The following is a 26,384-nucleotide window of genomic DNA, read 5'->3' as shown; positions in this document are numbered from 1 at the left end:
GCAGATCACGCTCACCCAAAAGAAACTGCAGGCACACTTATTACTACTTAGCAGGAAGGTATCACATGACAGATGGCTTCAGGCCTCTTTCCAGAACACTTTATGATATTAAATCCTGAAAGTACTAAAACCTCAAAATGTAGTACAATATAACTAAAATTTCTTCTCTGTGCATCACTGAGTAGTGAAGAAAAAAAAAAAACAAAAAGGAAGGAGAGGGGAAACAGCATGTGTTAGAGATAGTTGTGACTAAATGAGCAGCTAGCTATTCTTCATTGCATTTATAACTTGTACACAAATATATATATATCTTGTAAATAATCACAATAATAATAATAATAATATCAGTAACAATGTTAAATTCATTAAAGATCACTGATAATATTAAATTCTTTCAAAGGAAACCTTTGTTTCTCCTTACAAGTAATTTTTACCTCTTCCTCAAAAACTTTTTAATTTAAATTAATATACAGTGCAGGACTATTGATCAAGGCACATTAAATCACTACTTGCTGTTTTTAACATTAGTTCAGGTTAATTTACTTACATACAGATAATGTAACCTGACATCTGCACCTAATGCCCACGTATGGTATTACACAGCTCATTACATAGAGCTTCTGCTTTTCTGTCTCTAGAGCCCACTGTGATTTCTATGCTGTTTTTCATTCACCCACTACCTAAATTTTCCATTGCCAAGTTGTCCATTCTCTACTCATTGACAATAGATTAGTTATAAATTCTCTGTCCTAAATTTCTACCTGCTTGTCTCAGTCTTCCACAATGTGAAACTCAGATCTAGCTTTTATTGTCAACCAATTTGTTCTAGAGCTTCCTCTATTTTTCATTTGGGCAGGGAGCTGGGTGGCATCACCCATTTTCTCAGAGCTTTCAGTTGGCTCCCCACCAGCCCAGAGAGCTCAGCTAATGTTCCAGTTCCAGTTTTGCTCCTAGCATATGGTGACCCCCATCAGAACGAGGCACTTCAGGGATTGAAAAAGCTGCAGTTCCCCCAGGTATTTTAACTCAGCCCCACATCACTGGATTTTCATAGAAATCAGTGGAAAAAACACTCCTGCCCCCAGTGGACTTGCTGTGGGGTGAAACACAATTTTGATTTTGGAAGGCTGAACAAACCTCCATGTTCTGTGCTGTGCAGTGAAGATCCCTGATCTCCCTAACCAGTCATACTTACTGTATGACTCTATTACATGCACTTTACAATGAGAAAGTAATTAACATTGTGATACACAAGCCACAATCTTTTGTAGGACTTTTATTTCTCATTGTTTGAATGTCTACAGACCATGTAAGGCTTATCCTGCAACACCTGATTCAGAAGAGAAGTCTGACCCCATACATACTCTATGCATCTAAATCATCTTGATGTGAGAACTGCATAAGGGACTTTCCAGACAGGACAGGTTAAAGACTCTGTAAATTCTTCACTCTAGTAAAGCACTAATGGGGCAGCTTTGGTATTGGGCCAGGTTTGGCAGAAGGGAGGCTGCAGAGGTGGCCTTTCTGAAAAGAGGCCAAGTGTCCATGAACAGATGGTGTCACTTCTGGGAAAATATATTTAAAGTACCCAGCAAAGAGTGAAGGAAAGTTAGAAAGAGTGAGAAACAGCAGAGAACCCCCAAGGTCAGAGGAGAGTGTGCTCCATGGCAGAGCAGATATTCTCTGCAGCCTGCGGATGCCGTACATGGAGAAGAAAGGTATGAGAAGAAAGGAATGGAAGAGGGAGACCACTACACCCTGATAACAATCTCTCAACACCTCTTTTACACCACTTGCTTCCTCTCTGAAGGGACTTGGACTGAGTGTAACTTGCAGTGATAACAAGGGAGGAGGAGAGGAGTCTGGGAGGAGGTCAAGCTGAGCCTGGGAAAATGGAAAGGAAAGCTGTTGTTTTAATGTTTGTCTCTTTTGTTTCCCACTATCCACATTAGCAAATTTTTTAACTGGCAGTAAATTATGTAAATCTTCCTCCACTTGACTCTGTTTGCCTACCATGGAAACTGGCAAGCAGTCTCTCTGTCTTTATCTCAGCCTAGGAACTCTCTCATTCCTGTTCTTCCTTTTTTCTCTCCCATCCTGCAGGGGAGAGGAATGAGCAAGCAGCTAGGTGGGAGTTTGGCTGCAAACCTACATTAAGGCACCACACCTCTCAACTAAAAATCCCCAATCAAATCAACAAGAATGCAGATAAAACAAGCCTCACTGTTGTGTTGTTTATATTGAAATGGGTAGTTAAACCCGGTTCAGATACATGGAGAGACATTCTGCAGAAAAAGATATAGTTATATATTTGCCAGACGATATAGTCAGTGCACTGATTCTCCCCTCCCCAAAGGGATTTGATTAGAGAATCAGTCATAGAAGCTCTCTGAGAAACTGTAAAACATCTGAGAAGGCACAGAATGTATTAACCCCTGTCATTGTACAGAAAAGAGCTCTGTACATGAGGGAATTGGAGAGGAGCCAGGGTACAAGCACTCAAATATCAGTGCGTGCTGAAAGAAGCTGCATCTGTGAGCTTTTTCTCAACAGACAGAAAGAGAAAAGGCTTCTGACATTATTAATATGAGTGTGCACAGCAGTGATAAATCACTAAGCTGAAAAATGACAGGTTCTGAAAAATATAGAAAGGAGATTCAAAACTTGAAAGTGGTCATGCAGAAGAATTACAGAAAGTTTCTGGAAATCAAATATGAAGTGGAGATTTGATGGAGGAGTGCTAGACATTAAGCCTGAATTAATTTGGCGCCATGACATTACTGGATATACACTAGAGGTTTGCTTGTGATAAGAGCACAGTACTTAGAGGAGAAAAGGAGCAAATCTTTTTAAACTACTTGAATGAATGGGACAGAATAGATGGAAAAATTTAATCTAGGTTGCTGAAGCTGCTTTACTAGCAAGCCATACAAGCTGTTGACAGACTTGCATAGAGACAGAGGAAAATCCTCATAACAATTTAATTTAGGGACAGAAGAAGAAAGTAGATTTTGGAGTTCAGGAGAAGGCATTTAGAACTCCCAGCACTGCTCAGAACCTTAAACAGCTGGTAATTAAATAGTGGACAGTACTACATAAACCATAGATGAAAATAAGAGTGAAATGCTCTGGAACTACTTAGAATCATGAGTACATGTATTTACATATTGCATTTCTTAGCAAAGAGATAGCTTCTAAAAGCAGAAGAGTTATAGTGCAATCCTTGTCCCATTGAATGGAAAGAGAAATTTCTGGGGTTTATTGTGTGACCCTGAACAAAGTATATTAGCTAAGTATTTATAAACAACAAGTTCATACACTTATGTAGTGCCTCTCAGGAAAATCAGCAGGATACATGACTTATCATAATGCACAAACTGGAGCTTGTAATATTGAAAGAGTTCTTCGTCTTTTTTCATACTCAATAACAAGTACATGGATGTGCTTTATTAGTTTTGCCCCTAAGCAATGATTTTAGATCTTCTGGTTTACTAATGCCAGTAAGCATCACTCTGTAACAAGCAGTGCAGATGTTGACAGAAGGCATCTCTTTATATCAAAACCTGACACTAATACCTGGGGAATTGTGCTACTCCTTCACTCAAGAGCAGAAGCCACAACCACTGACAATAGTAGCCTTGACAATGGTTGTTTTCAATTTGTGTTATGGGCAAAGATTGCTCTTGTTCTCAGGTAAGATATTATTCTACCTCACTCAACCTAGCTGTCATCATAAAAGATTTTTTAAAGTTTATGCAAACAGATTAATAACACCTCCAATAAGGTCACAGACAACACCAAGCTGGGCATGAGTGTTAATCTGCTGGAGGGTAGGAGAGCTCTGCAGAGGGATCTGGACAGGCTGGATCAGTGGACCAAGGCCAGTGGTGTGAGGTTCAACATGGCCAAGTGCTGGGTCCTGTACATGGGTCACAACAACCCCCTGCAGTCCTACAGGCTGGGGAACAGTGGCTGGAAAGCTGCCCTTGGGAAAGGACCTGGGGGTGCTGGTCAGCAGTGGCTGAACATGAGCCAGTGTTCAGGTGTCCATGAAGGTCAATGGCATCCTGGCCTGGATCAGAAACAGTATGGCCAGAAGGACCAGGGCAGGGATTGTCCCCCTGTACTCAGCACTGGTGAGGCTGCACCTCAAATCCTGTGTCCAGTTCTAGGCCTCTCAACTTGAAGAAAGACATTGAGGGGCTGGAGTGTGTCCAGAGAAGGGAACAGAGCTGGGGAAGGGTCTGGAGCACAAATCAGATGAGGAGCAGCTGAGGGAGCTGGGGGTGTTTGGCCTGGGGAGGCCCAGGGGAGACCTTGTCATCCTTTGAAAGGATGCTGCAGCCAGGTGGGGGTCAGTCTCTTCTGACAGGTACCAAGGGACAGGACAAGGAGAAATGGCCTCAGGTTGAGCCAGGGGAGATTCAGATTGGATATTATGAAAAATTTCATCACATTGAGAGAGGATAAACACTGGAACAAGCTGGCCAGGGAATTGGGGCAGTCCCCATCCATGGAAGCATTCAACAACTGAATGAATGTGACACTTCACGAGATGTTTATGTGAACATGGTGGTATTAGGTCAAATTGATGATGCACATTTATTCCAATCTTAATGATTTTATAATTCTAATAATTTCTTCTGTAGTCTTAACTCCCAAGGTCTAGCCAACTTGACCAAAGATATAAACACAGACACAGGGCTGCTACTAAATCCATCAAATTTAGCCATACACTAAATGGTTATGAAACCAATTAACTGCTGGCCTGAATTCATTTGCTTGTACTCAAATAATTTCCTGTCAAACATCTGCAGAGGATCAAGTTATTACTCATGTGTTTGTTGTAAAATTTTGCACTTATTTCTTTAATCCATTTCTTTCAGACTTTTCCTTATTTCTTTGATTCTATTTCAATTTGAAGTAGAACAGTCTTCATATATTTAACTAGGAAAGTTTTGATACCATTACTTTCTGTGTATCCATTCTGAATTGACTTCTACCCCAACTACACATTTTTTGCTGATGCTGTTATTTTTGCCCAATGTTTTCACTTGGAATCTCACCCTACTCCCACTGAAGTCATTCAGTTGTAATCTTCATCACTTGGAATAATCATTATACTGTGCAAAGCAGAGAAATATGCAATAGTTAGACTAGAGGAAAAAGTTCTGTTACTGTAAAATAATATATAGCTGAGTTGGAAGTAGGGCTAAACAAATTCAAGAATTCATAAAAATTAGCATAATATTTTTTCTTTATGATGAGGTTTGCTGATCAAGAAGTTTCTAGGTTTTGCTTTAGTTTTAAATGCACACCCCAGTTTTCTAGTAAAACCTGCTACAGTAAGTATAAGGCAATAAGGAGATGTATTTTGTCCTGTTACAAACTGCCCTGATACAACTGAAGAAATTCAAATGAGTAAAAAGTGGTGTAGGGATGAGAAAGGTGTAAACTAAAGACTTCAAAAGTAAACATGAATCCTAAAAAGGGAGAGACTGCAGATCCAAGCTCCTCTTGCCAATTGTAGTTTTGCCCTTACTCCATGAAAAAAGCATAAATGCTCTCCCGCAGTCTGGCAGACACTTTCCTCTGTCTGTATTTAATCAACATTTTCCAAGTACAGGCCCAGTTTTCCCTCCTTCAACTTTTATCAATTGCCCTTCATTAAGAAAGCAAATCACATTTTCCTTCTCTGCTCTGTCATTTCTTCCAGCCATTTCTGTCTTCTTCCAGACATGATGTAGGAAAGATCACCTATCCACTGCCCTGTCATGCGCCAGCAGGTACAACTTTAGTGTTGCAAACACTAGCTAACATTCTTCCAATGTATCCAATGGAATTCAACGGTGCTTTGGTTTGAGAAAGGCTGTATGGAAACAAACTTGCATTGTGTTAATAAATACAACATGACAAAAAAATGTGTGGTAAGAATAAAAACCCACGGAAGAAAAATTTGCGTGGGCTTCAAGGAGGTTTGGGTGAGGTCTTTGACACTTTCATTACTGGAGACAGATTTATACTGAAGGAGAAAATGGGGTCCTTGAAACTGTCCAGTTTTTTCACAGAGAGACTATTTAAGGTCACACCAAGCTCTTCTTGTTCTCTATACCATAAATAACCACTGAAGGGAATAATTACTGTTGGGGTTACTTCATAAAGAAGATGCTATTTGAATTTTAAAATAACAGGAAATAGAGATGCATATTAAGCTTGAAAAAGATTTTCATGCATACTAGACAAACTTCTCATGGCAAGCAGTATCACATTTCATCAGAAGATTGGCTCCTTGAAACAGGACAAAATTAACTCCTTTTTTTCCCCTCCCTCAAAAGGTTTCAAATGTTTTCATATATACAACCTACACTAGGACAGACTTATCAAGTTAATATGTGGCTAATTACAAAATAGTATTAATTTGACTTTAGGTAGGAATTAGTACTGCCAGTCTGTCTTATAGCCAAGACAAGAAGAAGTTATTACATGCGCACACACCTGCATGATTCTTCCACTACTCAAAGTGCACCCAGTGGGGAAATAGAAGCAGCTTTTAATAAATTTAATATTATCTAAAATTATTCTTTAATAATTTTTATCTATTCATTATGGCATTTAGGACTTTATAAAAACGCAAAGCAAAACACAGAAATAAAAGCAATATAAAAGCAATACCTCTGTAGCAACTCTCCAATATTTCTGAAAATACTGTTTTTTTCCCCTCTATTAATTTAACCCTGAGAACCAGATTTAAAGTACTGACTTACAGAAAATCTCTACAGTGGCCAAGTTAAATAAAGAAGATGATTATATTGAGACTATCACATAAGTCATATGTGTTATGATCTGACCTTCCGGGGCTGGTTTACTCGCATTTGTTTTTTCTGGATCCTTCACCTTGGATTTACTTGTGTCTTTTCTTCTCTCTATGTCTTTAACTGTAAAGTAAGGGGGAAAATCAATTAATCTAGAAACAAGGCAGTTAGAAGCATGTCATTGTCTTCTTCCTGGTAAAGTAGGTGCACAGAGCATCTGAAGATATGTTTAGGTAATGAGTTACTGTTTCTGTGTTTTCCCTCCCTCCCTTTGCATTTATTATTTTCATGGCTCTTTCCCCATTCTATCATCATTAAAGCTCTCAAAACTGACTCTCTTCACACACGAGAGTCCAAATAGTGACATCAGCACCTAAGCCCACGCAGACAAGATCCCACACTGGAATTATAGTCCAGAAAATTGGCAAAGCTAGCTTGGCAATGTCCAGCATTGCAAAGTTCCCCTCCAGGTCAGTCAACACAAAAGCATATAAGCCAGCTGTTACACTGTGCTCTTTACAGAATCAGCTTAGATCCCATGCCCAAATCTGTAGTCAGGGCACCAAATACTTCCAGGAGTGCAAGGTTGCTCCAGAGCTGGGACTTTGACAGTTTCCCATTCCACAAGTGGGTGGGATACCTCCCTTACTATATCTCCAGTCTCTCACAACAGCCAAGCAGAACCCAATTTGATTAGCAATTCCTATTATTACGTTAGTAGGCAGTAGTGCTCTACTAATAGTCTGAAAGGTTCTGACAAAGTCATTGCTAAAGTCACGTATTGGGAAGAAAAAGCTCTTCCAGAATTTTCTTGGAATGCTCATTGGTATCCACACTCCAGCTGTCTGCAATGGCCAGGAAAAGCTTAAAGCAGTGAAGCTGAGAATATCTTCCACAGAAAAATAAAATTCTACTCCAATTACACTTCTTAGTTTATGTAAAATTGGATTATGACTGACATTCATCCAAGCAGGCACTGATCCTCAGCCAGGATCAAAGTCTCTCTGTACTACATCATTCAAAAAAACACTGTGAGGGCATGAAAGGAGGTTATCTGTCTTTTGACTATGTAAGAGAGACAGTGTAAATATTCTATTGTACATTTGTGGAACCAAAGCAAATGGACTTGACTAATCTACCCAATAGTATGTGGAATATCTGAATCAACCAGGAGTGTTCCAAGTTCCAATCCAGAATATAATCACAAGACTAAGTTCTAAGTAAGACAATGAGCTGACAAACATCTGAATGTGATTTTCTGAGTATGACAACCCTTTGCAGAACCTACAGTGCTCACACTCCAGCTACAGAGGTGAGAACAAAAAACCTGAAACTTTGACTCCTCTTCTTACTAAGATAGCTCGTGAATGTGTGTCACCTTTGCCTTTAGCAAACAACTGAGTAACTGATTTGGGAGCAAATTCAAGTTCACAAGTTTGCAGAGGAGCCAGCTTTTACCAAGGCAGATCTTGGTTATTAGCTGGTTTACAGATAATGCCACAATGACACCAGGTCTTAGTCAAAATCTGGGTTTAATCTTTAACTGAACAAGACTCTGACTAAAACGAGAGGTGAAATACCAGAATAATATCGGCCAAAAAGGATGCTGTCACTTATCATTCTGGGAGCATTCCTTTGAAAAAACCTCAAGAGCAAAGCCAACTAGCTGGCCTTCTCTAATGCTAGTGTTATTGAGGGGCAAGTCTCCAGAGAAAATGGTACAGAAGTCTGAAAATGTTCAAAGGAGACAAGTGGGTCACATCCTGACAGATTTCTGGATTTGGGAACTGTCAAAATTCTAACCACATAGGGAGAGGCAAGACAGCAGTTTTATTCCAATATTTACACTGACAAAGATTTTATCAAGCACATGATTTTACATCTGCATTTTCAAAGGAAAAAAATCCCCATTGATCTTAGTTCATTAAACACTATGTATTAGAATAAGAATGTACACCTCGCTATATAAACAGAAATACTCTTTTGACAATAAAATTTTATTGTAAGCTTGAGAATTCTTACTACATCAGTCACAACTCCAAAGCATTAAAACCATACTTCCAATGCACTAAACCAGATGATATTCTCAAAACTCTTTATACATTTGGTTTTTTTTCATCTCATGAATTAGTGGCCACATGTCAGAGTACAAGGGGGAAAAAATACTATAATACAGGAGAGCAAAAAAAAAGATTTGTATATATGCTGTATCTGCATTCTTTATTCATGAAAGGCATCATGGTTCTAAATGAAACTTCAGCCTTAAGTGCAGCTAAAAGAGTACACTAAATAGAACACAATCCCCATATTCTTCAATCATGTTGCTAGCTCTACTTTTCCTAAAGGTCATTTAAAAAACAGCTACACCTAATATTATAGAATTTGCTTTTGCCTTCTGTGGGCTTCTCTTTAATGCTAAAGTAATCTGTGGTTTTGTGGGTTTCCTAACCAGGACAGAACTTAAGGTAGTAAATACACAGCTGTAGTTGTGAAAAGCTAAAAGGACTTGGATACACACCACATCAAGTACTCAGCATATTTTATCTTGTGCTGGTTTTAAGAGAAAGGCAGCTTGGCAAAGACAGTGAGGAAAATTTAGCATCAGAGAATTCATTAGGCTTTCAACTATACTCCTGCACTGACACATTATTAATGAAATCTCCACTGATCACATTTAACACATTTAACATGAAGACCAAGATAAATCAGATAAAATGTGTATATACCACTATGATACAGACATGAAGAGCATGTCTTGATCATATAAAAATTAAATTTATAAACCTATTTGACTGCTGTAGACCATTAAGGAAACAGCCTTTCATGCTACTGAACGAGCATCTAGTTGCCAGTTGGCACAGCTATAACATTGTTTTAATAAGAAGGAAATTTTTAAAGTATCAGAATATAGCCCTTTATTTCTACTCACTGAAGATTCTTTCTATTAAATAATTTCCTAATGAAACAAGGAAGAAAGGGATGCCAACCCAATGGAAACAAAGAGCCCAATGAAAGAACATACTATGCAATTAATTCAGGCCTCCACCTATACTTACAACAGTTAAAATACATGGCTTTGATTTTCCTTCTACCCCAGAAAAAACTATTTTTTCCATCATTCCCCTTTGTGTAACATGTGTTACTGTTTCAGAAGTGACATTAAATATCTTGCACATTCTGTATGTCAGCCATAAAGAGACACTTACTTCTGAACTGGCCTTGTGCTGGCTTACTCTCCTTGTCTTCACTGAATGCAATGATCTGAAGGGCATAATTTTGATCTGGAATGAGACCTTGAATAATTGCTTTCGTTGCAGTATTTTGAAGAATTAATTGATTTGTTTTTCCACCTATAGGAGAAAAGACAAAAAAAAAATCCAACAAATACATAACTTTGTTTGCTTTTCTTATAGCACCGTAAATGTAATGACTTAAAAATACCTCAAATCTCTACCATGACCTAAGCATTCCCACTTTACCCAGTTTTGGGACTATCCATATAGCCAGGCCAGAAAACATCCCAGAAAAGCAACAAGATAGGCAGTCTAACCAGTTTTCTTAAACAGAAGCATTCTTAAGATCAGCATTTATATCTGGGCCTCATGAAACAGCCATGGCATCCAGCAAAATCATTAAGAAAAAAAGAAACAATTTACAAAATCTGTCAAGTTTGGTAACATCATACCAACAGGCTTTCCCTCTGTGACTCACTGCCAGTGAGTGGACCCTGTCATACCCACATCACCTCTGAACACTTGCTTTGCCAACTTTCTTTGAGCTAGGAAATTCTCGTGTATAAATACAAATATTGAACAAATAAATACAAATAAATACTTGTTATTGAATAAGTAAATACAAATATTTATATGCCCATTTACATATAAAGATTGCATGCCAATGCAATCATAAGATGTATCTTTGCAATACAAAGATGTATTTTAGCCGTATGTTAAAGCTGTTTCTGTATCTAAATTTAATTTTAAATGTACAGAAGTAGGACCTTTATAACTCTATACAGCCACCTTGGTATCTACCTTTTCAAGTTCTCATTCAAAAAACTTTTAAAGATTACTTGTTTTCTTAATTCTTTTCTAGACAGCTCACTAAGGGATAAGGGACAAGCAGATCCACCTTGAAGGTTGACTGAATTAGGATTCTAATTCTTTCCCCATAACAATTCTTAGAATTCCTTACACCCCACTGGAAGAAAGGTAAAGACAGATGATCGGTGACAATTCCCAAAGACTACACATAAAGCATAACTAGCATCGACCCATCCCTGCTACCTCAACCATTGGATTCCCATTTTCCGTGCCTGACCACCCTCTAGTGAAATCAATCTCTCTTCTGTTGACCAGCCAGTACTTCATTACCCAAAGTTTGCTCACAATTTCTTCGCTGTGGAGGATGACACTAAACTCTGAAAACCTTTTATGCCTTAGGAAGACAGTTCCTTCACCTTAAAAGAGACCATATAGACTTTTACCTGAACTTGGAGTGACAAGAAGTTTATATCCAGTGAATTGCCCTTTGGGGGATTTCCAAGAGATCTGTACACTGTCAGGACCCACTACATTATATCTTAGTCTTGTTGGTGGGGACACTGCAAGTTCGGAAAGAAAACAACATTTTAAATTCAAATAAAGACTAACCAATTTTAAAAAAACAAAAATAAACACATATAGGAAGACAACACAAAACTTTAATGGTAAAGGATGCAAGTTATTTAAAATGTCACATACATCAGTTTATTAGTTTGTAAAATGACATCCCCAAGTGCACTACTTCCCTCAGACAGACCTTTTATTTATCTCTTTACAAAACAAACTAAACAACCTAACAGCAGTGGACAGAAGGACAGACAGTGTTAAACGTTAAGACACAAGTTTAGCAGGCAAAGCTGGTAATAAAAATGTTCTTTGTTAATATATGGGAATTAAAATTGCTCTCTTGCTTACACTGACAATATGCATAACCTACACTCCTTTACCTCTCATTGCTGTGGGCATTTCCCCACATTTAATGTCACCCAGGGCCAAATTTTCAAATCCTTGTGAGGAGAGAATAATGAAGAGAAAAGACAGGCATGCACAAGGCAAAGGGAACATCAGCTGCCCAATTTGCAAACCTGGCTAAAGCAGCACAAAGCAAACACTGCTTCAGTCTCATCAAGACTAGCAGGCATGCACAGGCCAGTCAAGACTTAGGGGTAATCTGGATGGTAAGTAAAATTTGGCTTCTATTTATATTGTGATGTCACCCAGGATCAAAACTGAAGCAGCTGGTGAAATGAATAAAAGCATGAAATGATTGAAAAAGAGGCGATACACCAATGAAGCAATGCACACAAGAACAAATGGAGAAACTGCCCCATGCTGTTGCCATACTATCAGCAACTATGTGTCCCTGCACATAAATGAGTTTTTCACAGCTTTACATCCCACTGCTCAGTCTAACTCCACTAATGCTGGACCACACTCTACAAAACCTTTCCACTCTGCTTCAGGGAGGCACATCCCCTCTTCACTGAAGAACTTCAGCAGAGCACATGGCAGTGCAGCCTGGCTGTCAACAATGGGAAATCTTCATACATGTGAATAGAATTTGGCTCACAGAGAACAAACTGATCTACAGGGAAAGGCAGCCAGGGAAGCTACTTATAGGCTGAATGACAGAAGGGCTAGAAAACCTTTAACACCTCCCACCTTATTCCTCCTCTTCCCATTGTTTCCATGGCCCCCTGAACAGTCTTCCATCATTTTCCAAACCTTTGATGCCTTTGCCACTACATCTTAAAGTTTCTGTTAGCGAGTCTAAGAAATCAGAGAAATTAATCTGAAGCAGGCAAGTGGCAATTTCTTTTCCCCAGGGCTAAGACTGCTCTGTCCTGACTAGGCTCATGCCCACAGTTTGTTGGTCCTTTAGATAAAGTAAACCAACAGTTTCCTGTTTCTGAGATTTAGGGATTACAGCACATGGAGTGTCTGAGTCAACAGGCAGAATGTGCTGGCCAACAATTTCTGGCCTATCCATTTGACCTGCTACAGCCAATGGAGCTCTGGCACCAGCAACAGCCAAAGACCTGTTCTGAACCAATAACTTTTTCCTACATGCTGCTTTTTCCAGGAGCTTGGGGGAAGAAAGAAGGAAAAAGGCATGCTGTAGTTTTTTGAGATTCGGGGGTGCATGTTTCTTCATGGTATCTACTATTAAATACATTTTGGATCTTAGAAGTAAGAATTTGGAGGTTCAATGAAAGAGATATATTCCCTTGCATCCAGTCTCTCATCCCCTAAGTGTCAGTTTTGTCAGACCAAGGACAGGTTCTGCAGTTCTCTTACTTGAGGGACTTGACACCAGAACACAGAAAAGAGAGTACATAAGTACCAAGAACAGCTTATCAACACCTATGCATTCTCAAAGACCTCAGAGAACAAGCTCAAGAAGAGAGGCAAGGGGACAGAAACAGCAGGCAGCACATGAGTTCCACACACTCAAAGCTGCTCTGATTGGCAGCACTAGGCTCACACCCAACCCAAGCATTTCCTTAGTTGCTGGGCACAATCTTGTCAGACCTCATCTTCAGTCTGCCTGTCACTTCCCTGAAGTTTAGAAAGAGGCTGCGAGCAAGATCGTGTGCAGGAATCACTGCAAATACATCAGTGCTTTGAAAATTTGGCCCTCATACTGCAAAATGTTTTGCTAGGCAGGTTTCTGCAAGAACATTCAGCATGCTATAATTGTAAAAACATGACAGAGACTATGGCAAAAAGTTTTCAAAGCCAAGCAGACTGTAATTATGGATTACAGCTTTTAATTCATTCTCAAGATTCATTGTGTCTTTGAGCTATACATAAATCACAATAAATTGGGGCTGAATGAACAAGAGTGACAAATCATACCTAGGAGTTTGCAAAAATACAATTCTTTTTATTATTTTGCCTCAGGAATAGAAAATAAATTTTTAAATAATGGCTGCATGTAAGTGTGAAAATGCTGCAGATTTTACTGGGATTAAGTGGTAAATTCATATGGGGATTAAGAAGCAGAGCAGAGAGCAACAAAGTAACATCAAGGATTGACCAAAAAACCCCCAATCATGTCCTAGAATTTCAGAGCTCACTTTGTCTGCCATCTTCTTTCCCATCATTTCTTTCCATCCTACTTTCAAGTTGACAGTTTATGAAAGCACCTTCTAACAAAGAAGCATAGTTCTGGCCTACCTGCTATTAGCCATCACCAAAACAGGTAAATGTATGAGCCCATAAAAAACAATCACAGACTTTACAAGCAAAGAAGGACACAATCACCAGTTTTTCTGTATACTACAGAGTTACAATGTGAAAGATTAGAAAAGTGGTGCCAGAATAGTCTTTACATAACTGGTCAATTTTCACTGGGTTCTTTTTGTATCAGACAGCAGTGCAGTGGAAGAAGCATTCCCACACAATAATACACCATAAGAAAGAAAATAAATTATTCACTAGGCAGATAATCAACTGTGTCTTAGTTGTGCAAAGACTAACGTTCTGGCATAGAAAAGTACATATAGCTAAGGAAGTTAAAAATCTAGCACTCAAACAGACAACAAAATATTGATGGGGAATTACTATGCGTTCACCAACCTGAAGAGGATATCTTTATTTCTTTGGGCCTTTATTGTCTGTGGAACAAAATCTCACTTCTTGCAGAAAGGGAAAAAATCAATCCAAGCTGAGTCAGTTAACTGATAAAAATCAGTAGCTAGATCTCGTTAAGTGGTTTTACAGGAATGCAAAAGAGAATGGCTGTCAGCAACATTAGAGCAGTCACCCAAAAGAAAACTGACAAGTTCAAGGCTTTGGTTTATGCCACCAGGTAAATTATCACTCCAAACACATAACTCTTAAAGACAACTAGGAAAAGAATGTTTTCAACTCATACCGGAAAGGAAAAATACAATAAATTGCTTATGCACAATTCTCCAAGACATCCAATGGTCTAAGTTTGGATTCTAACTAAATATTGTGGCTTTCAATTTACTGTTGTCATAAGAATTGAATAAGTTAATATGCACTGCAGTTACTTAGCTATTACAGTAGTAACACATGAAAATTATTGCTACATAAAGAAAATCCATCTTTACATACAGAAAAACTCTCAAAGCAAGTTACTTAATGAATAAATTAAAAATTCTCAACTGTTTTTCTTTCCCAGCACTATTCATGTACTATATAAGAACATAAGTAGACAAAGTATGTTATTTATACATTATATTAAATGGGGAAGAAATCGCAGTGCTGAAAAAATAATTGTTGTTGAGTCAAAACCAAACAGTGCTATGCGGTTCGTAAGGCAGTAAATGAGATACAGCCACATAGCTCCTCTGAAGGAATAATTCATAGCTTCAGGCATGTTGGCTTCAGTCTCACAAACATAGTCTCCTTTCCAAGAAGTCACATTACACACCTTTACCTGAGCATCTTTGCCAAAGGAAGGAAATACAAGCTGGAACTTATGCCAGCTCTTCCTACATGTTGGCAGACTGTACAGTTGATTAAAACAGACCAATGGTATTACATTGCAAATAGTTTGCCAGCTGCATGAAGAGCTTATTTCAAGAGGTGGCAACCTTGACAAAAAGAATTTGAGAAACATCTTATTACTTTTAGTGTACCAAGAGATTTTTTTTTTTTCTGTGAACATGGAATAAAGACTTCATATCACCTAATTCAATAGAATAACAGCCATGTTGGGCTAAGGCAATGTTCCACTTAGCTTAATATCACACTGCTGACAGCATTCCATAGCTGATGCTTGCTGAAAGAGTCTAAGAACAAGGGAAGTATTGTTCTTTATTCATCAAGTACACCAACTCTAGCTTCTGCTAGGGTGATTACTGTGGAAAAAAAAACCCCTCTCTGACCTTCATTTCATTGTATTGATATTAAAGGGAGAACACTATCCAACTATAACCAACAGAACCAAAGTTTTAAAAAAGCAGAGAAGAATATAGTTTTCCAAAATAAAGGAATTTTGCAACATTTTCTGGAGGTGGACCTCAACCCCCAGACCTGTTTTGCAAATCTTAACCGTATGTATTAGGACTGAAATACAGAGAAAAGACTAACAATATGCTTTGCTTTATTGGCTTATTAAGTCACAAACATTCTGGACCTAATTTCTGGCCAGAATGATGCACTGAACATTGGGAACATACATTTCTTGATTCACCTCACATCACCAACACCATATATTACAGCTTACACATGTCCCTAAGTTCTGGGAGAGGCTTGTAAAATGCTCACAGATTTTCAAACATCCAAGAGTGTATGCTTCCCTAGCACTCGAGTGCCACGCAGACAGGACAACACTGCTACTTGCATTATCAGGATTTTGAAAGCCTCACGTTTCCAATAGTTTCCAAATGTCCTCATGAATAATACATTACACAAATCGCTTAAAAAGACCCCAGGATCCAATTCTGCTCCTGGTTATGCCCATGCAATCTCATATCAAAGGGATTACATAAATCCAAAGTTGAGAGAAATGCCTTTCTTTTGAAATCATAAAAACTCATTGGTATTCTTCCTCCCTCCTTCCCCAAGCAATAGGATAAATTTTCTCTAGCAGTCAAACTACTGTCAATACAGTCCAACAAGTATGTAAGCCTAACAATCCCAGCAGTATACTTTAATATTCACAAAGGAGATTTTAATTTCAAAAGCTGCAGAAGTAGTCTGTGGCATTTAACAGATCTGTGCAATATGGAATGATATAAGCACTACAACAGCTACTGTTCCAAAACATACATATTCCATACAAGATAAAAAACATACATATTCCATATAAGCTTCACATCATAGCTGATCCTTCAAACTTGCTTGATTACATAGCGGACAATAAGAGCCATTTCTGATAAGCACTTTCATGTAAATAGGGGTAAAAACGTGTTGTGTATAATTCATTTTGAGACATGTGAATTTGCACAAATATTTATGCTATTTGAGATACTAGGTTCAAAGAGCACACATGAAGGTGTAATTCTACTCCCACCAGCTCCCCGACATCAGCAGCAAAATTCCTGCTTCATTTCAGTATTATTGGATTCACATCCAACTAAGGAGGCAGTAACACTTGCATTTGGAATAAAAAGTCTATTTCTAAGCATCAGAGTGAAAAACTCCATCTTCTTATTTGCGACTCACCTTGACCCTGGACATCACTGATGAAAAAAGGTGTGACAGCTAGGAAAGCCAAGAGAAAACAGCTCTGTATCTCGTATCGACACAGCATCTTCTCCTCTTCAATACAAACAGTATCAGCAGGTCTGAAAACACGTGGAACAAAAAGACTTACTAAACAGGCAAAGAGAAGGCATCCACTTTAATGAAAATGGTGGGAGAAATCTGGGTTTGATTAAAACAAACAAAAAAAAAACCCAACAAACAAAACAAACAAACAAACAACAAGGAATTTACCACAGACATCAGTGGAGACAAATTTTCCTGGCAGCAGTTTTACGACCAAAGCACATTTTACCTGAAAGGGACAAAGAACCCCACTTGGGCTACTGAAAAGTTTTGAAAACTTGGCCCACATAAAAAGGAACTGTATGTTCTTTGCGAATCATACATAAGCATTGGAAATAAAGTAAGCTATAGATAATAACAAAGTACAAGATGTATTTCTATACAATCCAGTTTTGTAAGAACCTTATCAAGATATCTGTAGCAAAGAACTCCAAAACGTTTAAAAAAAGACAGAACTTTATTCTGAAGGAACTCACATCCTCTTCCCATTGTCCATTTTTCTTTTTCTACTTTATTCAGCTTATCCTGTGCTCTTTGTTGTACTGTCTGCACCTACAGTAGGTAGTACATGGTCAAAACCATTTACACTAACATAGCCAGTTAGGAGAAATCAACACTTTATAATGCAGCAGTATATGAATACTAAAGGTAGTCCTAGGTGAACTAGCTGGGTTACAGGAAATAATTCTGGTTCCAAAGAGCAAGTTTCAGAATGATCAATTTACCTGACCACAGAAGTTAGCTTAAAAACAGTACCAATCTCAAGATACATCAACACGTGCCTAGCATCATACTTATAAAGATTTCTCTTTCACTCAACTTTACTGCACTAGTTTTAGTCAATTTTTTGGGCCAAGAAGAAGAATATTTTCTCTCCTTGCCTGTAAAATTCTACAGGAGAAACAAATAAGAAAATTAATAGTAGATTTCTTGTGGTCAGCAAAGAGGATTTGAAGATTTACTTGGGCAAATTTTGGTTTATGTATTTCTGTTTTGCAGGTTTCTCACATTTATCTCCTCTTTCATTTTATCTAGTATTCCTGACATACTATCACTGTACTTGCCTTCCATGTTTTCCTTGTCTTGAAGGCACATGGCAAGTGGTTCATCCACTAGTTAATATAAAAAGCAGACTGAAGTACCTCAATCGTTATTAAACAGAAGAGGATAAGATCTACATCCTCTTCTCTCTCTGAGCATTTTCAACTTGCTATAGCTGTCCCAGTAGGACAACTATAGTCCTAGAGTTGGTAGGTCTACTGTCACCAATACCAGTCATGAATGCTTGATACAACTCCTAGAAATATATAGGAGAAATATACACATTGTAAATTCTATCTCCAATGGAGGTTATCAAAGTTTAAACCATACTATCAACAAATTTCACATTACTTAAACATATATTTTGAATCCATCTCTCATAGTATAAATCTCTCAAGACAGAGGAAAATAACTAGAACCCACATCAAAGATGTGCCCCAGGAGCTTATATATTGCTATGCAGAGTTGTTAGACCCATCCTCCAGATAGAATTCAGAAACCTGAACAAAGTTTCCAGGTTTCCTACTACATGAACCAAAGTGTCAAACACCTAAGGATCAGAGTCAGCATACAGCTGCCTAGTGACAAGCAATAGGAAAAACCGAGAGTATTTCAATACAGGCTGAAATCCATCTCTTGTGTAGCTCATGTTGGGTACTGATGCTTCTCTCCTCACTCAGGAATATAACCTGGATCAAGTAAACACAGACTCTCCAAGCAACTCATTCTTCCAGGCAGTTACCACTGATGATGTGTGGATTGCCTCCTATAATAACCCAGACCTTAAAATATTCACTCACACTGGTGGCTGAATTCCCCATCTGCTACATTTAATATAAACCCTCCTCCAAAGCAAGAGCTATAAATACTAACTGACCGATAATCCTGTGTTAGAAACATTCTCTACTGCTGCTTTTATAGAAAAGCCAGAGAAATTAAATTTATTGGAATAGACATAACTGGTGCTGGATCAACTACACCCAAGTTCATCTCTGCAATGATCCGCACGTCAGGGTTCACTTAACCTGGAAAGGAAAACCCGCCTGCAGCCACCTTGTGGCTGACATTGTGTGGGACTAAAAACAAATACCCTACTCCTTCTGCTCTTTATATATTTCTCCTTTTAGTAAGTATGTGGTAAATGAGTTATCTGCCAGACTAGCGCTAGGAGGAGTCACCAAGCAAGCCAAAAACCCTGGCATAAGGTGAGCCCCGCTCCCCGGAGCATCTCACCCAGCTGGGCTCCGGGACTCCGGGCACGGACCTGGCCACAGGGCACCTTCTCCCGAGGGAAGGACGCACCGTCTAGAGCTTGCAGCGGGACAAACGCGGCACACACCTTGGTGCTCCTCCCTGCCCCGGCTCCGCGCACCCGGGAACATGCTCACGTTCGACGCCCCGCTGGGCCAAGCCGAAGCTCGACCGGCCTCGGCTCCGCAGATGGAGGCGGAGGGGACCGGGACCGCGTTCTCCCCCTCGCCTCTCCACAGCCCCGCAGCGCGGCCCCAGCCTGGCCGGGGGCCGCGGCTCACAGGCTCCGCTCCTGATGCCCGACTCCTCTGCGGGGGATCCCCACCACCAGCACCCACCCGTGTGAAACCCCGCCCCGGGTTAAAGGAGGGACTGCGGGGAGCTCGCTGCCTCCGCCGAGCTGAGGCGAGGAACGGACGCCGTGACAGCCAGGGGCTGCCGGCAGCGAGCGGGGACGAGGCGTGGATGCGCTCGCCAGCCCGGGCAGCTTCGCGAAGAAAGCGCCGTACGGGGCCGGGGCGGAGCGACTGCCCCGACACCACGACGCGGAGAGAGGGAGGGAGTGAGGGAGCAAGGGAGGAGGCAGCCGCGGCGGGAACCGGACAGCAGCCAGGGCCTCCGCCACAGCAACAGTGAGACTGATGGGGTTTTAATTACTATCAGCTATCAAAGTAAGGCCTTTGCAGAGGGTTCCTTAAAGGGGTTTCCCGTCCGAGCCTGATCTCGCCAACTTCATTCCTCCACCTCCTCCTCCCTCGCCCCATTCTCCCTCCGGCGCTCCGGTCCTGCCGCCGCGGAGCTGGCCGGGAAGGTTGATGGGAAGCTCTCCGGTCCTGCCTCGATCCCCCGCCCGCCTGGCCCCTACCCTCGAGGGGACGAAGTGCAGCGCACACCGACCTGTCCGAGCATCAGCCGGGGAGCGGCCGGCGGGGAGCGGCCGCTCCTTTTCACGCGTGGCTGCGGGCGCTGAGCCGGCTGCTGGAGAGCCGCTTCCCTCCCCACTGGCCACTCCGCATCTGATAAGGCGAAAGGGGAGAGAAAGGAGGCGGGCAATTATAAAGCAGAAGGTGGAAGGGGGGGGGAAGGGAAGAGGCATAAGCGATGCCTGAGATCCCACCCTCCACCCCCGAGTCCGACCCTCGCGGCGGGGGCGCGGTCAGGTGCGCGGGAGGCAGGGCCGGGGAGCGTTCCACGGGCAGGTGCTGGGCTTGCCAATGTCCTCGGTATTCTGGGTTTGCTATCTGTTAACTCATTTTCCTCTCTCCAAAGATCCTTATTCACTTAGTTTATAAATTATTTTGAAGCTGCCTACTTCTCAATACGCTTGGAATGCAAGTGTTCCCCACGCCAGCTATTGAGATGTGTGGATTAGTGACTCATTGGGGAAATATTTATATAAAAGTGTTCCAACACTTTTCTGGCTTAGTATAAACCTTGATTAAAAGTGTTGTAGTACATACCTACATTTTTCACTATATGGATAGACTGCAATTGTACATGGAATTGTACAGAATCTATATTCTATGTTTCCATAGAAATATGAGTTGTCCTGAAGTATATCCTACTGAATTTACAATTAAGGCTACTATTCACAAAGTCTGCAAGTCCTGAGAATTTAAGAGGTGAATGAAAATATTAATTACAACATGCCTGGTCATCTGTATAAAATTACAAATGAAATCACTAAAGTTAAGAGTCAGTCACAGGTAATACAGAGATGGGCATACTTTCTTAATGTAAGTAGGGGCCCCTTCTAGGGAAGGAGAAGGCAGGGAGTCACAGGGAGATGATTGTGACTAAGTGTAAAGCAGGACTTTCTGTTGCTGCGTAGGATTCCCAGTCCTGCAGATTCTTGTCCAAATTCATAGTGCATGGATGTCTTTCCAGTTAAACTGCAGAAGTGTTTGAGCTTTAAAGGAGCTCTTTAACTTTAGTTGTTTTCTATAGCAAAGGTTCAAAAGCATTCCTAGATCTAAAAAGCATCTACCAGATTCCTAGATCTTGTCACCTGCAGTTATTCAACTGCACTGCCACCTGTGTGCAACAGCCAACGCACATACCAGTCAAGAAGAGTACCTTGCAAGATTACAATTCCTCTAAAGGAAAATGGTGTTCAGGTCATTGATGTTAACTATGATACAGTTTGTACCTCTTTCAGTCCCTAATTTATGTATTTAGCTAAACAGCAATATCCAGAAGAACAAGAAACTGCTCATAGATTCATAGAATTTTAGAATATGCTGAGTTGGAAGGAGCCCATCAGGATCATCAAGTCCATCTGCTGGCCCTGTGCAGGACTCCTCAAGACTCACACCATGTGCCCAAGAGTGTTGTCCAAATGCTTCTTGAATTCTATCAGACTTGGTGCTATGATTACTTCCTTGGGGAGCCCGTTCCAGTGCCCAATCACCCTCCAGGTAAAAAAAACCTTTTCCTGATATCCAACTTAAACCTCTCCTGACTCAACTCCAGGCCATTCCCTTGAGTCCTGTCACTGGTCACAATAGTGAAAACATCATTACTTGATTGTTCTCACAAGGAATTTGTAACTGCAATGAGGTCCCCCCTCAATCTCCTTTCCTCCAGACAGAATAAACCAAGTGATCTCAACTGTTCCTCATATGGCTTCCCCTCCAACACACTTCACCATCCTCATGGCCCTCCTTTATTACACTCTCTAATGGCTTAATATCTTTTATATGTGGTGGTGACCAAAACTGCCCCCAGCACTCAAGGTGAGGCCACGCCAGAGCAGAGCAGGACAATCCCCTCCCTTGCCCAGCTGGCCATGCTGTGCCTGTTGCCTCCCAGGACAGGGTTGGCCCTCCTGGCTGCCAAGGCACTGCTGGCTCATGTCCAACTTGACACCAACCAGGACCCCCAGGGCCTTTTCCATGGCACTGCTCTCTAGCCTCTCATTCCCCAGTCTGTACACACAGCCAGGGCTGCCCTTTCCAGGTGCAGAACCCAGCACTTGCCCTTGTTAAACTTCACAGTTGGTGATTGCCCAGTCCTTTAATTTGTCTCTGCCCTCTAGGGAGTCAACAGCTCCTCCCAATTCAGTGTCTTCAGCTAAATTATTTAGTATTCCCTCGAGTCCTGACTCTAGGTCATTAATGAAGATGTTGAAGCGAACTGGGTCAAGGATGAAACCCCAGGGAATCCCAGTAGTGACAGTCACCAGTCTGATGTCACCCCATTCACTAGAACTCTTTTTGCCTGTCCTGTGAGGCAGTAGCTTACCTATCACATAATTCAGTTATCCAGCTGTGTGCTGGACAGTCCAGAAGGATTCCATGGGAGACAGTATCAAAGCTTAAATGAAGTCTAGAAAGATTACATTTAGTGACTTACCTTGATGGATCAGTCTATTTGCAGTACCCCTGAAGATTCAGTAAATGTAGAGAGGTAAATCAACCCAATCCATGATTGCTCGCTGGCTCACTTATTTCAGGGCAGGACAAGGAAGAGCCTGCCAAGAGGAGAGTCTAGCTCCCCCTCCTTCTCTTTTTTTTTTTTTCCCCCTCCTCCCAGATTTGTAATGTAGTATCCAAAGCCCATGAGCACCATCCTGTGGCTGCATCTAGTTGGAATATTGTGATTGAAACAAGATGGATCTTGATGATCCCACTGAGGGGTAAATAGATTCTGTAACTCCTTGTAGCCTTCAAATGTCTTTATACTTCAATTTTTATTTGTCTGTTTCCATCATAATTGAAATTAATATTTTAAGATGATTCAAAGTGTGTGCTTTCAGGTGTAACTTGGTTGATTTTATTATTATCATATTCTTTTCCTCATTTGTAATTATATTTTAACATAATTTGACCACTTTTAGAGCTAATTATGCTAATTACCATTGAGTTTACTCAGCTTTCTCTGGAAGGTATAATAGATCTCTTTGCATTATTCCAAGGAAGAACTACTGTTCACAACTTCAAGGTGAAAATTAAAAGGTAAGGTTCCTTGAAAGAGTTTGTATAATGTGCACATGTGGAAATAGAGTAAGGACACTCTATGCTTAATATTAATGTACAAATGATTTACCAATGTTTTCTTCTTGTCTTCCATTAAAAGCAAGAAAATAAACAAACAAACAAAAAACCTTTGAATTTTAAGAATTAATTTAATGACTGTGAATTTGCCCCATAAATTTATTTTCCAGTATTTTGAATTGGCCAAGCCTCAGTGATTTCAAAATAAAAACTATTTAAAGCCACTATATTTTAAAAGTATTCATATCAGGAAGTTATCTTTTGCTTGGCTAGTGTAGATTACACAAAATTTCTATAAATAGGATTACATGGCAATGATGTAGGAAATACAGCTGGAAACAATTAATCCATTGCAGGAACAGAATTAGTGCAGGCTCACGACCTCAGAGTGAGTTGGCTGAATATCTCATGGTCTGATTAAACCAAGCAATGGATCACCAGCAGCAGTACTTGTGCAAACTGAACAGAAACCAAAATAATGGATGGTTTTAGTCATTGTGGGGCAGAATTGCACTGTAATTACCAATCCTTTTCTTTTCCTATATATTCTGGTTTTTAATATATACTTAGAATATTTCTCTTTTTTCATTTACTAATGAATGCAATGTATACCATTTTTCACAAGATTTTAGAAACGAGAATATCAAGTTTGGGGAATATTTTCAAATGGCAAATAATGAAAAATTAATCAGGACTTGTATGCTTTTATTAAAATTATTCTTGTATTCTTTTATTTAAATGAGGTTTTTAAAGATAACTAGAATTTTAAACTCCTACACTAAAATATGGTTTCCTTTCCTTACAAAGAAATTTACAATTTTAAATGCCCTTTCTCCTCCAGCATCCAAAAGTTCCCATCACATTCAAAGATCTTGACTCTGACACATCTATTTGAATGACTAAAACTAGTCCCTAGGCCTAACAACAATTCATAGACTTTTCTTTTTTTTTTTTTTTTTGCTATTAAAAGAACTCCATAACACAGAGACAGAGATATTACTTGAGGTGAAGTATAACTGACTTTTGCTTTACATTTTGTTAAATATAATGGAACATGCAATACTCTCTGAAAAGTGGTTTGCCAAGATCAGTCTGTCAACACTTGCAGTCATTAGGTGATCTATGAAGTAAGCCATGCACTGAGAGAGTAAAGAAGGACTTAGGACTGTATTCTGCCCAAATTAAAATAGAGAAAAAACATTTTAATTATGATGCACCTTCTTTAACGTATTAGCCATGCATGCTTACTTTTTAATTTTTCTCTTCATTTGTTAAGACAATTAGTTAAGACAATTGTTTTGAGATATGAATACACAGTGAAATAACTTTTGAGAAGGTTATCTTTTGTGAAGTTTTGGGGGTTTTTTTGTGGCTTTCTTTGTGTTGCAACTATTTCTCTGATATCAACACAACAAGTGTGGCTTTCTACACCTCTGTTTTTAGGCAGGAGCAGTCAAAGTAGTCCAGCTTGCTTCTTTATTTGTTCACGTGTCTGATGAGTCATTTTAATTTCCTTAACAGTTTTTTTCCTTGATACTTTCAGAGCTGTCAGCACTTTATTGAGCTGCTAGGTCTATTCGTCTGAAGCTTATTACCCATAATGAGGTAAGTGAAAGGGATGCAGAGGAAACCAGATTGATGCCATAGCCATCAAAATGTAAAAGTTCATGTTTAGAGTTGGTCCTGCTCCTCCAGACACGCAGGAAAGAGAGCAAAACTGGGCAGAAGAACCTTAGGGAAATGGGGAAAAAAGCCCCAAATATTATTCAATCATGTATTTTTCTGTTCTAAGTATGAAGAAGTTAATGGCAAGAATGACAAGATGAGTGTTTCATAAAGTTGGCTTTTCATTCTGCAATCAAATTATATCTCTTTCTATTTCAGAGGTGAGGTTATCTGCTGTGTGTTTACACTTCCACATCTCAGCCAGTTTCTGAGCCTTTCTCTGGCCAGGTCTGAGGAATAAATGTAGCTGTATGAGCCTGGCAACATGGTCAGGAGCTACTTTCATCCTTCTGAGCCTCTGACAAGTGCAGCTTGTCAGATCCATGTAGGGAGGGAGCTCAGCCTCTTATTAAAGTCCATGAGCAGCAGGGAGGCTGAGTTCAGTTTGCTGGGATCCTGAAGGTGCAAATTCCTTCACCTTTTCACTCATAGCTGCAGTGAAAGGGCAGAGCATCAGAGAAGTGATGTTATCCTGTCTGACATGCTCACAGGGCAGGAGCCCATCTTACCTCACTGGATAGGGAGGGCTCTTGTGTGCTTTCTCCCTCAGGCTACAGCAAGAAGGAGGGGTTTCCTTGTCTGTTGCTGTCAGTGTTCTGGACTCAGCAGCATTATGCAGGATCACAGAGTCTTTGGAAGGCATCTGTGGAGAACATCAAGTCCAACTCCACCCTGTTAAATGAGAGTCACCTAGAGTGGATTCCCAAGGCCATGTCAAGTTGAGTTATTAGTATCTCCAAGAATGGAGACTCCACATCAACCCTGAGTGACCTACTCCAGTGTTTGACCACCTTCACAATGAAGGGAAAATAACTTGCCACAACACAAATGTTTTCTTATGTTCAGATGGAATCAGCTTAGTGCCCACCACTCTAGGGCCTTTTCTGCAAAGTCAGTCAGCCACCAGTGTGTACTGGTGTCTGAGGTTATTCCTCCTGAAGGGCAGGAGCTTGCACATCCTTTTTCTGAACTTGATCATGTTCCGATTTTGCATTTCTCCAGCCTGGTGAGGGTGCTATAGATGGTAACAGAACCGTCTTATGGTTCGTCACTCCTCCCAGTTTTTTTGCTGTCTGTGAACTTGTTCAAGGTGCACTTTCCACCATTGACCAGTCCAGTAATGAAGAGTCAAAGCAGTATTGGCTCTGGTATCAACCCCTAAAGCTCATCTCTGGTGGCTGAGCTCCAGCTGACTTCATGCTCCTAATAAGAACCCCTTGAGCCCAGAAGTTCAGCCAATTTTCAGTTCATCTCACTGTCCACTCATC

The 26,384-nt window shown here is 40.2% G+C and overlaps 1 protein-coding gene across 8 annotated transcripts in view; it reads right to left on the bottom strand.

Moving 5' to 3' along the window:
* The window catches only part of COL14A1 (collagen type XIV alpha 1 chain), a 114,862-nt gene extending 93,994 nt beyond the window's left edge, over nt 1-20,868 (bottom strand). For 6 of the 8 annotated variants that reach the window (XR_007776976.1, XM_018913443.3, XM_050971466.1 and 3 more), the window contains exons 1-5: nt 20,294-20,868; nt 17,000-17,121; nt 11,299-11,415; nt 10,019-10,162; nt 6,849-6,935 (exon numbers count right to left, since the gene is read on the bottom strand). Coding sequence is in view for 7 of the 8 variants with exons in the window: in XM_018913443.3 (XP_018768988.2) it covers nt 6,849-6,935; nt 10,019-10,162; nt 11,299-11,415; nt 17,000-17,087 (436 nt within the window). In the remaining variant the exon portion in view is untranslated. Of the gene's footprint in view, nt 1-6,848; nt 6,936-10,018; nt 10,163-11,298; nt 11,416-16,999; nt 17,122-17,272; nt 17,334-19,484; nt 19,630-20,293 lie in introns of those variants that run through there. The other 2 variants (XM_050971465.1, XM_030228483.2) reach the window with 2 other exon arrangements.
* Between the last annotated feature and the right edge of the window lie 5,516 nt (nt 20,869-26,384).

This window comes from Serinus canaria, chromosome 2, assembly GCF_022539315.1.
Source record: "Serinus canaria isolate serCan28SL12 chromosome 2, serCan2020, whole genome shotgun sequence".
In the NCBI taxonomy this organism is placed as follows: domain Eukaryota; kingdom Metazoa; phylum Chordata; class Aves; order Passeriformes; family Fringillidae; genus Serinus; species Serinus canaria.
The sequence above is the reverse complement of the archived record's forward strand: the minus strand, read 5'-3'. Positions and strand labels throughout refer to the sequence as shown.